The following is a 17,121-nucleotide window of genomic DNA, read 5'->3' on the forward strand; positions in this document are numbered from 1 at the left end:
AAACCACTGGACCACTGGGCAAGTCTCCTTTCTAAAGGCTGGTGAAGAGTGACTGTAAGAGAACTTTCAGAGCAGACACTGTCTCAAGCACGTCAATTTTAGAAAAGAATACATATGGAAGCTTAAAATCTGAAAGTGGATTCCCTCATCTGTGCCCATGTATCCCCTGGAAAGTCTTCATGTACCCCTAGGGTACATGGACCGCAATGGGAAGACCACTGGCCTCAAGGTTCCATGTCAGAAGGTGGTGCCACTGACAGAGACACACAGATCAGAGGAGACAGCTGGCTCTGCTGGCAACAACTGAAGCCAGATAAAACTCTCACAGGGAGAGGCCGCAAAGGCAGGGCTGAGTCCTGGAAAATGCCTGTACTGAAGGGAGCCAAGCAAAAGAAACGGAGATAAAACAGAGAACAAGAGGTAAATAAGGACAGTACCCATGTGAGAAAGGAAGATGACTTCTGCGGTAGGAAAGGAGTTTAAAAACATCGAATGTGCCGGAAGTCTAAGGAGCGTGAGGAAGACGTTCACAATGAGGTCGTTAGTCACCGTGAAACAGAGCAGCACGAGGGACACGGGGGCTGGGACCTGGGGGCCAGCTAAGAAGCGGGGGCTGGACCAAGAGGAAATGCAGGTTGGACGTGGAGGCGAGGCAGTAGGCAGTAAAAGACTCTGGCCAGAGAACGTGGCCACTGAGTGAAGGGACGCATTTCTAAGACAGAGATGTTCTATCCATATGTGTTTTTTTTTTTGTTGGGGAGGGATGTCTCTGGATTCTTTCTGTTTGTATATGCTTGGGAGATGGCATGCTGCTTTGTTTTTTTTAAAAAAACAAATTTATTTATTTTTGGCTGCATTGGGTCTTCGTTGCTGTGCGTGGGCTTTCTCTAGTTGCGGCGAGTGGAGGCTGCTCTTCGTGTGGTGTGCAGGCTTCTCAATGCGGTGGCTTCTCTCGTTGTGGAGCACGGGCTCTAGGCGCACGGGCTGCAGTAGTTGTGGCATGCGGGCTCAGTAATTGTGGCTCACGGGCTCTAGAGTGCAGGCTCAGTAGTTGTGGCGCACGGGCTTAGTTGCTCTGCGGCATGTGGGATCTTCCCGGACCAGGGCTCGAACCCGTGTCCCCTACATTGGCAGGCAGATTCTTAACCACTGTGCCACCAGGGACATTCCCATATGTATTTTATGGAAGAAGACAAGCAGTATAGTGGGCGAGGACAGTATCTGTGGGAGAGCAACAAGCGTTTACCGCAGAAAGAGGGAAGAAGCCCTGGCCCTTCCCCTGAGACTGGAGGGCGAGGCAAGGAGACTGGCAGAGAAACCTGGGAGGCGGGTGAGCAAGTTCAGGAAAAGAACCTTCCTCTCCTCAGTGAGATGGGTGGTGAGGGCTGTCCCTCGGGAAGAACGGCCGTGTAGGAGGAGCTGGATGAGACAGAGGGCTGCAGGGACCCCAGCCCACACCCAGGAAATCAGTCAACCCGACTGATTCTCTTTGGAAAGGTTATCGAAAACAGGAGTGGGCAATTCCTCAGCTGTGGAACACGCTTCTTTCTTCAGAAGCTGGGACTGCGTAGGAGCATGGCAGAGAGCTCCCAAGTTCTGATTTAGAACATCGCTGCCAATGTCCGTGTCTCATTGTCTAAACGTAAGCAACTGATAGGAGCTGGGAGACAGGTGTGGCATGCCCACTTTCCTAGAAGTTCTGCAGGAAAAATTCTCAAGTAATTTAACTGGTAAAACAAATCCATTATACAAAATGGAAGGCCAAGTTGTCCTGTATTTTAAAGATACAACACGAGCCTTCAATGACACTTCTGTCTTTCAACAGCTGCTTTAGGCTGAGTCCCTGAGCCCCGGAGAGGATACCTTTGTTTAGTTTTCCACCCTGGCCTTCAGGGAGCTGTCCGCGGGAAAACTGAAGAAGCTCTGCTTGAAATCCAAGCTTTTCTCCTTCTCTCCAGACTCAGAGGAAGATGTCCCTCCCTTCTCTTTAAACACCCTCCCCTCCTTCCCTTTGGTTCCAATCCTCTGAATTCTATCTACCCCAACCACTCTTAGGTGGGAACTTCGCCTGTGATCTTTCTTGCCAGCTTCCTCAGTCTTTTCTTCCCAATAATAACAAGTATTACCATCAATACTGGCAACTAACCTTTATCAAGGGCTTACCATGTGGCATGTATTGAGTTTTACACAGAATTTAGGCACATTACCCCAGTGAGTCCTCACAACAACTATATGAGGTAAGTAATCATTTATGGTCTGCATTTTACGAATACAGGGACATCAAACACATCAAAGCAGTTATCTAACCTGTACTGACTGCTCGTGACTGATGAAGCTGGATCCACACATGACTCAGTCGCTCCGCACATTCCCTCCGCCCCCTTCCAAAGGCACAGCCCCACCCCTCTAGCCCCGGCTCCTCGGCCCTGTGCTGCTCCTTCCAGCTACTGCCCTTTTGCAGTCAACCTCCTAGAGTTGTGGTCTAGCTCATCGCCTGTTTCCTGTCTACCCATTTCTTCCTCGGCCTGCAGGAACATGGTAACATACCCCCAGCCCAGGGCCACTTGCCCTCACCTCCTGTGAGAAGATCTGGTTCAGAGTGTCAATGGGCTCCTTGGAGTGAAGTGACGAAAAGTCATCTCAAACTCAAAATTCATGCTTATGGTCAGAGGTAAAGGGATGGGGGACAGAGGATCTCAAAAGAAGGCTATGTCTGCCCATCACCGCTCTTAGGGCTTGTTTACTGACACGGTTATGGTGACTCTGCAGTTTCTGGTTAAAGGAGGTGGTTGGAAAAACCTGTTTCAGCCTTGCGTCATCTGGACGTTGGCAGTTTCCTAGACTATGTAATGTTCCCGTAGATAATGGGCATTTTGCTTTGGGCAACTGGAAAACCACTTTCAGGATCGAATTTCAGTTCAATTTCCCCAAGCATCACAGACTAGAATATGAAACAGGACTGCTTCTGAATACGGCTTATTGGTAGATTATTTTTACCAAATATTTTCACATGATAATTGTATCATTCTTATTTCTACTGTGACGATCTGCCACTCAAATTTCTTTTCTTTTCTTTCACCAAAGTGGAAATTCCTTGCGCTGAAGAACTATACAGAGAAAAGGAAGACAAGTAGAGATAGGGAAGAGGGTGAGGCCCTGCGTGACACTGTCTCTTCTCGGGGACAGGTAACTGACGAGGCACTGAATGCTTCGAGCTGAGTTCCTGATCACTCTGCCAGCCGGAAGAACACGGGGAGGTTATGGACACCGAGGTGGGGATGAAGCTCGCCTTTGGAAGCTGTTCACGATGGCCCTGTTTCTCTTCTGCAGATTAGGTGCCAACACACCTTCCTCACTCGACAGTCTGTATGGCTCGGGCTGGATCATATGCTGAATGGTGATTCATAAGATCCAGATTCTTCGAACCCAAGAAACCTTAGGAATCACTGACTCCAAACCCTTCATTAGATAAGAAATTAAGGCCCAAAGGGGACAACTGGCACGCCTCAGGTTAACAGAGCAGAGCTGCAATGAGAACCCACATCCCTTGACTTCCATGTTGAAACTTTGCCGCATGCCTTGACACCTGGCAGTGGCCTGCGAGTGCGTCTCTAACAACCAGCTGTGTGCGTTTAAAGCTACAGCTGTATTATTCTCTGATTCTCTGTTCACCGACGCATACAGGCCCATGTTTACGTCTGCTTATCCTCCTATCTAAAACGATTCAAAAACTTCATTTCAGTGCTAAATTTAGGTGCTCTTCCCTACTTTCTTTCTTCATCAATTCTTGGGGACTCCCTGTCCCTACCCTCGTACTGTGCAGTTCATTCCTTGTTTTTTTTTTTTGGCGGCATGCGGGCCTCCCACTGCTGTGGCCCCTCCCACTGCGGAGCACAGGCTCTGGACGCGCAGGCTCAGCGGCCATGGCCCACGGGCCCAGCTGCTCTGTGGCATGTGGGATCTTCCCGGATTGGGGCACGAACCCGTGTCCCCTGCATTGGCAAGCGGACCCCCAACCACTGCGCCACCAGAGAAGCCCTGGTTTCTTTTTTTTTCTCTCCAATTTTTCGGCCATGCCACGTGGCTTGCAGAATCTTAGTTCCCCGACCAGGGATCGAACCCAGGCCCACAGTGGTGCAGGCGCCAGGTCCTAACCCCTGGACCACCAGGGAATTCCCTGTGCAGTTCATTTCTGAAAGTGACCTCCAGCTGAGTATCTCAAACGTTTTGACAACTGTAGTACAGGATTCAGGGAAACTGGGAGAAATGATCAAAATGTCCTGGGAAAAAATGAAGAACAGAGGGGACATTTTAAGGGTAAACTAGTAAACGGCTGTTACTTGTGAGAAAGAAAGGAAAAGTGTTCTTATGAAGATTAAGAAATATTAGTTTTTTTAGTCACTTGGCCCAAATAAACAACCTAAACCTGAAGTGCCCCGAAGTCCCACCAAAAGTCAGTCTTTAACTGCTTCACTCAAACCACGTGCTCTTGGTAGTTAATAAGCAAGGACTTCTTAAGCTTAGTGTCAATGACACACATGCCGGCGGGCTGGTGGAACCTGCTGCCAAAGCTGAGAAGTTGTAACACTACAACAGACCAGCCCTGAAGCCGCCAATCCCCTCTGTGTGACCCTATGGGGAGCAGACACTCACAGGCGCTTACTGGCTTCTGAGCCCAGGAAAAGTCAGTCACCCGGCAGTGGCCAGCCCTCAGGGGTATCTCAAGCCTGATCAGATGGCAAAAGGGATGCTCGGAACACCGTCCTCATCTGTGAACATCTGGATTACAGTCTTTTCTGTACTACTACAGATTGTTCAAACGGTCACGTAGTTATTTTGTTATGACAAAAATTTATAGACCGAAAAGAATGCTAAGGCTGTTGACTAGCAGTTCTTCCCTTTAGTGGAACGGGGACAACGGATGTTGACTGACTTTGACGCACTTTAAGACACCGAAATGCCTTTTCTAGCAAAGATAAAGGGCACTCCTGTTGCTTATATTCAGTGCATTTTATCACATTTTAATTCTTTGCAAGTTAGCGAACCACATGGTGGCAACTTCTAGCCAGATTATCTGATTCTAGCTAGAATATCCCCGGACTCAGGAATCAGAGTAAACTGGTTTAGAAATTCAGCTCTGCCACTTGGGAGAATCACTTAGATTCTTTGTATCTTAATTGCTTCATCTCTGAAATAGGGATGTAAAGAAAAGAATGTTGCCCCCCCATTCCAGTTCTACAGGAACCAAGCCATCAGGCACTGCAGTCACCCACCGACAATGCACCCAGAGGGGAATTCAGGACGGAGGAAAGCTGGAAGGATTCTGGGCTTCGGATAAGGGCCCTGGATAGTTAAGATGTATATCTAAGGAATAGTTTCAATCAGCCCAGATTCTTGCATCTTCCCATACAGAGAAAAGCACTAAAATCATTAATCTGAGATGTCTGCTCTTTGTGATTGGCAGTAATCTTTTGATGCTCAACTACATGTTTTTTCCCAGCAAAAAATTCCTATCTATCCTGGCTCCTCCCTTGCCTCTTCGGGGCAGTTCCTCAGAGCTATCTGAGAGGCTGTTTCCAGGACTATAGTCCTCAGTAAGGTCCCTGAATGAAACTTAACTTGTAACTTTTAGGTTGTGCGTTTTTCTTTCAGCTGACAGGGAAAATATTAGCCATCTTGCAGGCTGGTGTGCAGATTAAAAGAGAAAATATCTGTAAAAGCATTATACATGTACTTCCTTGAGGCCACTTAAAAGATATTTACGGGGCTTCCCTGGTGGCGCAGTGGTTGAGAGTCCACCTGCCGATGCAGGGGACACGGGTTTGTGCCCCGGTCCGGGAAGATCCCACATGCCACGGTGCGCCTGGGCCCATGAGCCATGGCCGCTGAGCCTGTGTGTCCGGAGCCTGTGCTCCGCAAAGGGAGAGGCCACAACAGTGAGAGGCCCGTGTACTGCAAAAAAAAAAAGAGGATTTCTAGTAGCCCTTATGGGTCAATATTTTTAACCAGGGCCCTGTATGCTGTCCTCCAACTGTAATCAGTCTGTTCTACTTTTGTCTGAGGTATAAGCCATAGGAGCCTTAAAGGGTACCGTTCCAGTTGGCCTCTGCTTGCTGGCTTGCAAACAGAGGTTTTATATTTATGGACAGTAATCCAGAGTGGTGTCCATCTGAGTTTAGAATTGCTATCACAGCAGAAACTGGAAACCTCAAGAGCTATAAGCCATTTAGCACGTCTACATGGAAGCCACTTCTCATTAGAGCACATACAAATATACAGTGACCAGAACTTAGCCTCCTGGGCTCTCATATCCTCCTCAGATGTGCATACAACATATGCACACGAGTCCTCTATTTTTTGTTTATAGTGAATTCTTAATTGCCTGCAAAATTACTATCTCACCACTTATAATTTCATGTAGCAGGTATGACTATGTATACTTTTTTTTTAACATCTTTATTGGAGTATAATTGTTTTATAATGTTGTTAGTTTCTGCTGTATAACAAGGTGAATCAGCTATACGTATACATATATCCCCATATCCCCTCCCTCTTGCGTCTCCCTCCCACCCTCCCTATCCCACCCCTCTAGGTGGTCACAAAGCACCGAGCTGATCTCCCTGTGCTATGCGGCTGCTTCCCACTAGCTATCTATTTTATATTTGGTAGTGTATATATGTCAGTGTTACTCTCTCACTTCGTCCCAGCTTACCCTTCCCTCTCCCCGTGTCCTCAAGTCCATTCTCTACATCTGTGTCTTTATTCATGTCTGACTATGTATACTTTTCTTATCAAAATGCCGTAGCAACATGATAGCTACTTGATACTGAAAAGTATCTTTAATTGACAAAGCTTTTTAATTTAAACTTAGCCTATGGTTAGCGTGAGGCATTTAAACCATCTACTTGACTTCACGTGAATCAAGAACAAAACCTGAATCTGATCATTTCTGGCCTGACCTTCTACCCGCTTTCTGGCCAACTGTCTCTATAATTTGAACGCAATGACACTTCCATCAGACGCCTCTATTACTAACAATTATAGTACACATGGTTTTCAGACAGAATCCTTCATTCAGGGTGTCCAGAGTTTCATGAATCTCACTTATCTTCAAAGCCACTGCTTGAATAGGGAGGACCTTAGATGTCAAAAGCAGTCCATTTTAAACCCAAAGGAAATTCTTATCCAGAAATTACTTATCCTTATTTTTAGTGTCTTACTCGCCCCCCGCTTCCCCTTCTTGTTTTGAAAATAGAGGTAAATAAAGATGCATGCAACATCTCTTGGGCTACACAAATCTTAGGCTTTAAGGTCTCTAGGAAGCTATTATTGCTTCATCAAGAGAACTCCAAGTGGGCCCTAAATCTCCTTACCCTTGACTTCAGCAACTGCTGGGAAAATGTCAACACACACACCCCTACCTTAAAAACTCTCTGCTTGGGCTTCCCTGGTGGCGCAGTGGTTGAGAGTCTGCCTGCCGATGCAGGGGACACGGGTTCGTGCCCCGGTCCGGGAGGATCCCACATGCTGTGGAGCGGCTGGGCCCGTGAGCCATGGCCGCTGAGTCTGCGCGTCCGGAGCCTGTGCTCCACAACGGGAGAGGCCACAACAGTGAGAGGCCCGCGTACCGCAAAAAAAAAAAACAAAGAAAAACCCAACTCTCTGCTTGAGAAGGACAGTTCACTTAGAACATCTTTCCCCGGTAGCTGCAATGAGGGCACCTAATTTTTCTTAAAGCTCCAAGTCACAACAGACCGTGTGGGTAATGATGATAGTTCTGATAATAAAGATGATAATGATATAATAACGTCATTGTTATAATGACATTAATCATATGATTCAAGAATGATCATAAGATTTGGAGAATAACAAGAGATGTTAGCAAACGGGGAAAACTAAGCCATAAAGAACCTGAGAGCATTTTGTTTACTTCAAAGATCATAGGATACAATGACATTTCCAAAAGTTTAAGGTACTATCAGGACATCAAGTATTACAAAACAGATACTTGAAGCCACACGCTAAACCCTTGATCCTCAAACGTCAGGGGAACCGGTAAAACCTGGAGGGCTTGTTAAACCACAGACCACTGGGCCCCGTCCTCAGTTCCTCATTCAGTCGGTTCGGGGTGGACCTGAGAATCTGCGTGTCTAACGAGTTCCTAGGAGAGCTGATGCTGCTGGCCCCAAGACCACACTTGGAGTCTCCTGGGAAAGGAAGGAGATGAAGATCTATTGAGGGAAGGGAGAGAACGGTTACTTAGAACTACCCTGGGTCAGGCTTGCTCAGGTGTTTATACAGTTCATCTCGTTTAGTCCTCAGAGCTTCCCAAGGAGCAATGCTTCTCACGCTTTGCAGAGCAGAACGAGAGTGAACGCACACATGCGAAGGATCCGCTTAGGCAGTTCTCCAGAAATAAAACAGCTCTTTGATGACTATATTATCTTTTAAAGTGCAGGTACATTTTGTATTCTGTTTCAAAATATTGCTGCTTGTTATGAATTAAACATAATTAAAGAATTATTTATCAGATACACTGCTTAACCTCAATTTCTTTAGTAAAGTTGGCCTTTGGGAACATGAGGAAGAGGATGGCTGAAGTTTAGTAATTGGTCGATGGTGAAACAGCTAGTAGTACATGTTTAATCTTTTTTTTTTTTTTTTTGGCTGTGCCGCGCAGCATGCGGGATCCTAGCTCCCTGACCAGGAATCAAACCCGTGCCCCCTGCAGGGCAGGCGCGGAGTCTTAAGCACTGGACTGCCAGGGAAGTCCCAGTACATATTTAATCTTAATTAGTTTTAGAGACGCGCACGTAGGCCCGCGGGTCTCTGAAGATGATGCGCGTCCTGCCAGCTTACTCAACCGACTCGGCCACCTGCACCTCCCACACACCTGAACACTCCACCAGGCTCTTCTCTGCTCCTCCTTTATGGAGCCTCTGTTGTTCTGGCCAAACTGGATTACTTGCTGTTCCTCAGAATTTTCTCACTTTTCCTGCTCTCCACATACATGCTCATTATTCTTTGCCGCTGGAAAGCTCCCTTTTTATTTCCACCTGACTAGAATCTTCCACACCTTTTAAGATCCAGCTGAAATGCCATTTCCTTTTTGAAGACCAAACCCCATTTTTAAAAGGCTGCTGGACGGGACTCCTTCAGTGAGTTCCCATGGCTGCCCGGACAGATTTAATGTCAGTGGGCATGTAATTGCTTTTGTTAAATTCCTCTGTGTGTATAATCTCATGGGCCCTGATTTACACATGCCTCTGCAAAGAAATGGTTCTGTTTGACATTAAAGTTATACTGGCATTCAAACATGAAGTTTCATGCAATGTAAGATATTGGAGTGTAGATAAAAAGTAGTTGGAAAGAGGGAAGGGCTATGGGGACATATGTATATGTATAACTGATTCACTTTGTTATAAAGCAGAAACTAACACACCATTGTAAAGCAATTATACTCCAATAAAGATGTTAAAAAAAAAAGAAAATGAGTAAAATTCTAATTAATTGCTTTAAAGTCATGAATGTGTCAAACTGGTTTGTTGGAGCATTTATTTTCAAAAAAAAGAAAAAAAAAGTAGTTGGAAAAATATCTTTAAAAGAAATCCCCAATAGGAAGCTTTAGGTTATGATGAAATTTGTGGCTATGAATTAGAATAAAGTCTAAAATGGAGAATGTACCTAGCCTTTTAGGATATCAGAAGAGGCTTTGAAAGTCATTTAGGACAACTCCCTTATTTCACAATCATAGAATTTTTGGAAACTGCTTTGTACTATGGTCTGAAGTCCCATTTGTTTAGTTAATGCAGTGCAATTTTCATCTTGCTTACCTTTGGTTTTCTTCATATTGCTACCCGAAGAAAGCTTTTTGCCCTGAATGATGATTTAGTTCTGAAGGGCCAGACCTGACTTTGGTCCAAAGGGAGCTTAACTGCAGGACCTCCTTTGATTTTAAAGGTTGCTAACCGTAGTGGTGCTAATTTGGAACCTCCGAGGAATGAGCCCTTACCCCCAAGTGCCATTGGTGAGTCCACCAGCCAAGCCACAGCTGCGGCCAAGCTTGGGGAGGAAGCTTGCGCTGGGCGGGGTGGCCATCCGCTTCATTTGGCCGGCGCCAGCTTTGGCCTCAGAGAGGTATCTCACATGCTGCTGACATCTTGGCTCAATCGCGTAGAATGAAAACAGTGAAGGACGCCAAGGGCCTTTGCCTTTCCCACCTCTGCATGCTCCTTCCAATCCCGAGGTGGTGGAGCAGGGATTTTAGAGGTGGGCAGAAACAGGTGTGACCTTAGGACAGCTATTCAACCTTTGGAGGTCCCAGTTCCCTATCTACACAAAGGAGATGACAAGAGTACTGTAAATATCTTAGGGGTAATTGGCAAGCTTAGGTGGGGTATTGTTGAGCACTTTCTAAATGTCAGCCACTGTCATTATCAGCAAAGGGCAGCAACATCAACACACCCTAGATTCTCTTCTGTGTAAGCTTCAGTCCCTCCCTGGCTCAATTATGATATCACTATTGACTCCTAAAACTATATATTTATTTATTTATTTATTTATTTATTTATTTTGGGCTGTATTGGGTCTTTGTTGCTGCATGCAGGCTTTCTCTAGTTGCAGCGAGAGGGGGGCTACTCTTCGTTGCTTCTCATTGCGGTGGCTTCTCTTGTTGCGGAGCACGGGATCCAGGCCGGGATCCAGGCGTGTGGTCTTCAGTAGTTGTGGCACGTGGGCTTCAGTAGTTGTGGCACGTGGGCTTCAGTGGTTGTGGCTCGCAGGCTCAGTAGTTGTGGCTTGAGGGCTCTAGAGCACAGACTCAGTCGTTGTGGCACACAGGCTTAGCTGCTCCACGGCATGTGGGATCTTCTCGGACCAGGGCTCGAACCCGTGTCCCCTGCACCGGCAGGCGGATTCTTAACCACTGCGCCACAGGGAAGTCCCTAAAACTACATCTTTAGTCCAACTTTTTTCCTGAACTGAACACTAGGCTTCACAATACAACCTGGAGGTGCCCTTGGAAGCTAAAGCAAGTCCAAAACTAGATCATTCCCTGGCACCGAGCGCCATCTCCTCTTGACCTCTCATTTGTGAAAGACACTGTCACCTTTCTAGCTACGCTGGCAGAAAGACTCAGTTTGTTTTTTTTTTCAACTACTTCTTTATCCTCCATGGAATCAGTTGCCCAGTCATTCATTCACACGTTCACTTATTCAACAATTATTTATTGGGCCTTTTCCATAAGCTAGGTACTGTATTAAACTCTGGGTACACAGTGACGAACACAACTTACATGATTTCTGCCCTCATCTGCAAATATATAATTACACATTGGCATATATACTTAGAAAGAGATTTCAGTCAGTAGGAGAAAGTACAGCAGGGGACTTAATTTAAAATGAGAGGCAGGAAAGAACTCTTGGAGGAAGTGAACATTTGAACTGAGGCCTGAAAGACGAAAAGGCTCTGTCAGGTAGGTAATGAGTGCAGCGCGTTGCTGGCAATGGGATCAGCAGGTACAAAGGCTCGAGGCTGGAAAGGACCCGATGCATTTTCTGAGGAACTGGGGGAAGGCCACGTGGCTACAAGGCTGTGAACTTGCTTGAGTCAAGGCGGGAGCAGGAGATTCCCAGGGGGGTATGGGAGCCCCTGAAGGGGTCTGAGTAGGAGAGGCGCAGGGTCGGACCACCCTGGCTGCTCTCAGAGAACGGACTGGGTGGGCAGGAAGAAATCAGAGACCCATCTGGGGGCTGCTCAGGTGGTTCTGGTGACAGACGGTCAGTGGCCGTGGTGATGGAGGAAAGTGGTATATCTGACACACAATTTGGAGGTGGTGTTGATAGGACTTGGTGATGGGGGTGAGGGGAGAGAGAGAAAGGGAGGTGGCAAGGCCCCTTCTTAGGCTTCTGGCTCGAGCAGCTGTGTAGATGAAAGTGGCCACGGAACCTACCTTCCAAAAGAGCCTCTACCGCTGTATCAGCTCCCAGTACAGTGCCAGCCACATCGCTCCCCTTTCAGGTATCTGGGAAGGCTCCCTATCACCTGCTTAAGCACACACTCCTTGCCTTGGCTTTCAAGGCTCCACGACCCACGTTTCCAGTCTTATTTCCCACCACTTCTCTCCTTAGGTTCTGCTTCGGTCCAGCTGGACCACTTCCTGTTCCCTGAATGTGTAACCACACATCCCTGCCTCGGTGCCCCCGGCTCACCCTATTCCTCCGTCTCACCATCTCCGTCTGCTGAAACCTTATTCAACGACTTTCAAGGTTCATTAAAGGGCCAGTGTTTAAATCTCACAAAGCTCTGTAACTCTCTGATGGCACTTAGACTCCTGCCTGTTACTGTGGTTATGACAGTACTTATCTTGTGCCCATTCCCTTCCCCCAACAGACCGTATGTCATACCTTCGGGTGCCCGGCCCTATTACTCATTCTGCACCACCGCCCTTGCCCTCACCAGGGTCAAGTACAGGGCTTCACCCACAGTAGATACATTTTACTGAATTCGTTTGGGACAATTCATGTTATTAATTATGCTAAGGAACGCTGAGACCCAATTTTTTGAGGCCGAGATGTTTTCCAGTAGCATCTGGCAGCACCAGAGCTCACAGCAGAATTTATCTTCCACCAAAACTCCTGGCAAACCATATGCAACACAAACCATGCCTCCCACAACAGTCCTCTGCCTGCTCAAAATACTCCAGTGCAGCAGTGCTCGTAAGCTTACCCTTTCCTTGAAGTACGGAATATTAAAAATCACAGCCTCTAACTCAGGATTTTTCAAACTGCTTGTTGTAACCCATTAATGGGTCATGAAATCAATTTAGCAGGTCATCAACAATACTAAAAAATAAAATAGAAAATAGCCAAACACACTGCCTATACTCAGGATGAGTAATGTTTCCTGAAACTTTTGCTTCCAATGCAAGCATTCACCTATGTGTATAATGGGTCATGATGTAAAACATATTTCTTATCGTGGGTCTCAGTTAAAAAGGTTTAAAGGCTGGGTGGCCCACCTCAAGATCGGCACACAGAACTCAAGTAGGGAGAGTAAGATGTTAAGGAAAAAGTAATGAGACTATCTAATTAAAATAGTAATGAGGGGGTAATCATATGATTCAGTAATGATAATAATATTTGGAGAATAACAAGAGATGTTAGCAAATGGGGAAAACTAAGCCATAAAGAAACTGAGAGCATTTTGTTTATTCCAAAGACCATAGGATACAATGATGTTTCAAAAAGTTTAGGTATTGGGACTTCCCTGGTGGCGCAGTGGTTAAGGATCCGCCTGCCAATGCAGGGGACATGGGTTCGAGCCCTGGTCCAGGAAGATCCCACATGCCGCGGAGCAACTAAGCCTGTGCGCCACAACTACTCAGCCTGCGCTCCAGAGCCCGCGAGCCACGACGACTGGGCCCGTGTGCTGCAACTACTGAAGCCTGAGCGCCTAGAGCCCGTGCTCCGCATCAAGAGAAGCCACCGCAAGAAGCCTGAATACTGCAACAAAGAGTAGCCCCCCGCTCGCCGCAACTAGAGAAAGACTGGGCGCAGCAATGAAGACCCAACGCAGTCAAAAATAAATAAAAATTTAAAAAATAAAGCTCCCTTAAAAAATGTCGAGTACAATTTTAAAAAAAGTAATGAGATTATCCCTTTAAAATGTGAATGTCTGATATCAATATATAATACCTAACCCTTCCCTCAGGGTACCTGCATTTAGGTGCTTTAAACCCGCATTAATCTCATTAGTAGAAAGTGAAGAAAGTGAGTCAGAAATCATTTCGGACTACAGGCCTTCTTGGTACCTCAGGCAAGGATTTCCTCCAGTATCCCAGCTCCCCAAGAGAGCTGGTTCAGGAACTCCATTGCTGAAAAGCTACTGGTTTCTAGGTTACAATACACAGAAGTGATAATACCTTTGTAAGAGAAACATATTTACAACCAGAATGCACCCTTTCTTCCACACACTTGTCAACAAGCTTATCAATTTATGTTTCTATGTATTTATTTAACATAAACCTAGAAAATACAGTCCTATACATCCACGTGCAAGACCTATGCCTGATCTGAGGTAACGTGAACCCCAAGTTGATCTAAACGTGAGATATACTGTGAGGTACTGAAGGCAATAGCGCATGTGGGATAGGAAGGGGGGATGTGGGAAATGGTACAATGGATAAGGGGGCTCAGGAGTGTGGTAGATGTATTATGCCAAGTGTTTATTACTTTGATGCTTGGTGGCAATGAGAGGATGAGGTTAGAGGGGTGGGATACGGAGAAAACAATTTTCTAGACAGCTGTATGCACCATGATGGTATATAGTAGTCCACCAGGAGTGTACAGGCTGTATTTGATTATGTCAGCACTAAAAGGACAGATTCCAAGTCCTAATCCCAGACCCAGCTCCATTTAACAGGTTGCCCCTTATAATTTGTTGCTTCTTGTGTTACATTCTCAATTTATAGTTGAGACATCAACAGTGAGCTTCCTAAGGAATGAAATGTAAACTCTTAATTGCCAATTAGAATACCAACAAATAACTGGGCCAGAGACAAGGATGAAGAAGTAGGAAGTTCAAAGTTGGTATGGTGCAGAGAAACTTAGATTGAGGTACTGATAAATTTGGGTTAGATCTGGGTGACGTGACATGAAGCAAGTCACACAACCAAACGTTCTGTCCGCCTCTAAAATTTTACAGTTCTACAAGGGAGGGAAAAGGTGACCTTCATCTGGAAGAAAGGAAGATTATATTGGTTTGGTGTGTAATAGGCAAGTGACAATGACATTACCCAAGGTTGTTTAAATATGAATTAATGCCTCTCCCATTATCTAGATCGGGTTAGGTGATATATGTGAGTGTCTCTACTGACTACTGGATAACTTCCAAATTTCTTTCCCGGCATTTAAGGCTTTCCACATCTGCCCAAGTTATCTCAAATTTCTTGTGGTTCAGACCCACTCTTGCCCCCCAGTCTTGTGTGCTTAGTTCTTCCCCACCCCTACTCTCCTAGCTAATGTCCCATAACCTTCCTAAAACCTTCCAGCTACTCAAATATTTATGTATCAGCTCTTCACCTTTGAATTCCTACAAGACTTTACAGCAGTCCTATCAGATAGGCATTATCGTCCTCATTTCATAAATAAGAAAACTGAGGCTCAGAGAGGTTAAGCGGTTTGCCCAGGGTCCCACAGTTTGTAAGCAGCAGCAGGGCTGGGTCTGATTTGTTTTCCAAGTCCACACACTTTTTTTTTTCTGTCATTGTGCCATGCTGCTTCCGTGTGTTAAAAAACCACGGAGAAAGGATGCAGTAAAAAAGTCTATAAACCAGTTATAATACAGTTTGTTGTGACAAAAATGCAGATACAAAACATCCTTTGAACCACGTGTGCAATAAACGCTTGGGGTAGCATGGGTAGTTTTTAAGAAGTTGCCACTCTTGTTTCCCAAGCCCAGTATTAAAGCGATATTCCAGGGTAAATGACAGGTGTATGGCTGAGGAAAAGAAAAAGCAATATGGTATAAGAGGAAAATATTAGAAGCGGGACAAAAAGATGAAGGTGTAATACAAGCTGGAAATGCACAAGAGACACTCAGAATATGCAAGTATGGAGTATGGGGCTGAGGGGGCCCATAGGACTAATATATCTAAGTTAGGGGGCCTATAACTGCCAATAAGAAGCGCACGTGTGTGACGGTTGATATTAATAACAGCAGTACACATGGACAGAGAGAACTCCAGAGAGAGACAAATAAGGACAGGTCGCCGGGACACAGGGTAGAGCATGGCAGGATGAGAGGGTGGTGGCGCCCAATGAGGGGCCAGAAGGGTACAGCAGGGGTCGAAGGGAAAGGTGAAGAGGTTCAGAGGGCACGTCGCCCCCAGACTCGGGACTAGACTCGTCTTCCTCTCCACAGCTGGTTGGTGTGTTCTAGGATTCACATCTGCACCCCACAAAGCCCTCCAGGTAGCTCCGGGAAGAGGGGGCGGTCACTTCCCCGTTCCTTGGGGACTCCGCGAGGGGTCCTTACCTAGGAAGATGGAGATGATGAGCCGCAGCGCCTGTTCTGACGCGCCCAGGGACGTCGCCAACTTGTTAAGGCTCAGGTTCTGGAAACCGCCCCGCAGCACCGTCGCCAGCTCCGCCGCCGCTCCCACGTCCCCCTCGGCTGCGGACGCCATCTTAGCTCCGGGCGCCCCCCGGGGACCCCTCAGCTCCGCGCGCCCCAAATGTGGGCACAACGCTGGAGCTTCACCCCCAATTCCGGCCCGGAGCCCGCCCACGGCGTGCGCATTGGCTGCAGGACCGCCCAGCGGCTCCGGGATCAGCCGATCATTGGTCGGCCCGGGCAGAGGGCGGGGCCTCACGCCGCAAGGTAGGCAGGGGGCGGGGACGAACGTTTGTAAGGCAAAGGTGACTCGGGCCGAGAATGAACGCGGGGCCGGCAGGGGGCGGGGCTCGGAATCGGGAACTAGACCCTTGATTGGAAAAGTCAGAAGCCGACGGCGCGGCGACTGTACAACTCAGTTCTAACAGCTCGGGGGAGGAGTCGGGGCGGGCGAGAGTCCGGCCGGCTCGAGCGCTGCCTCCCCATTGGCTGAGACGGAGCAGGCGAGAGTCAGGGCGGGGGGGCCGTCACCCGATCGCGAGGTTACTCTCGGTCGCCGGCGCGCCGGGGTTACTGGGGCATGTAACGGGAGGGCGGGAATTCCTGCCGCGGGCTCGCGAGCGCCCTCTAACGGCGCCTCGGCCGTTTTTGAACCGTTAGGCACGCCGCCTTCCCTCCCCGAGGGTGGGGAGAGCCCGGCGCCCCCAGCACTCTTTGCCTGCTCCTTTGATTTCATGTAACTTCCTGTATTAAAACTACCTACCCCCGAGAGGCGATGCAGTTAAGATATGCTGATTTAGTCCTTATGATTTTAATTAAAAATTAAACTAGTTTGTCGCTATTCAGGTAATACAGGTTCAAGATCAAAGTGCAAAGAGGATAGAGACTGAAGACAAAATAAAAGTCCTTTCTTCCCACCTTGCTTCCCATTCCTACTTCCACTGTTCAGATTAGGCTAACGAAAATGTACCAGGGCCTGTGCTGGGCTCTGAGCCCAGAGCTGTGGAG

General features: G+C 47.2%; 1 protein-coding gene across 1 annotated transcript in view; it reads right to left on the reverse strand.

The window, feature by feature from the left end:
* LPCAT3 (lysophosphatidylcholine acyltransferase 3) overlaps positions 1 to 16,277 on the reverse strand; it is a 29,607-nt gene extending 13,330 nt beyond the window's left edge. The window contains exon 1 of the mRNA XM_027093038.1: positions 16,036 to 16,277. Coding sequence (XP_026948839.1) covers positions 16,036 to 16,186 — 151 coding nt within the window. The 5' untranslated portion in view covers positions 16,187 to 16,277. The remainder of the gene's footprint in view (positions 1 to 16,035) is intronic.
* Positions 16,278 to 17,121: the final 844 nt, after the last annotated feature.

The sequence above is a fragment of the Aethalodelphis obliquidens genome, unplaced genomic scaffold, assembly GCF_003676395.1.
Source record: "Aethalodelphis obliquidens isolate GAN/ISIS:26980383/991018 unplaced genomic scaffold, ASM367639v1 scaffold83, whole genome shotgun sequence".
NCBI classification, from domain to species: Eukaryota; Metazoa; Chordata; class Mammalia; order Artiodactyla; family Delphinidae; genus Aethalodelphis; species Aethalodelphis obliquidens.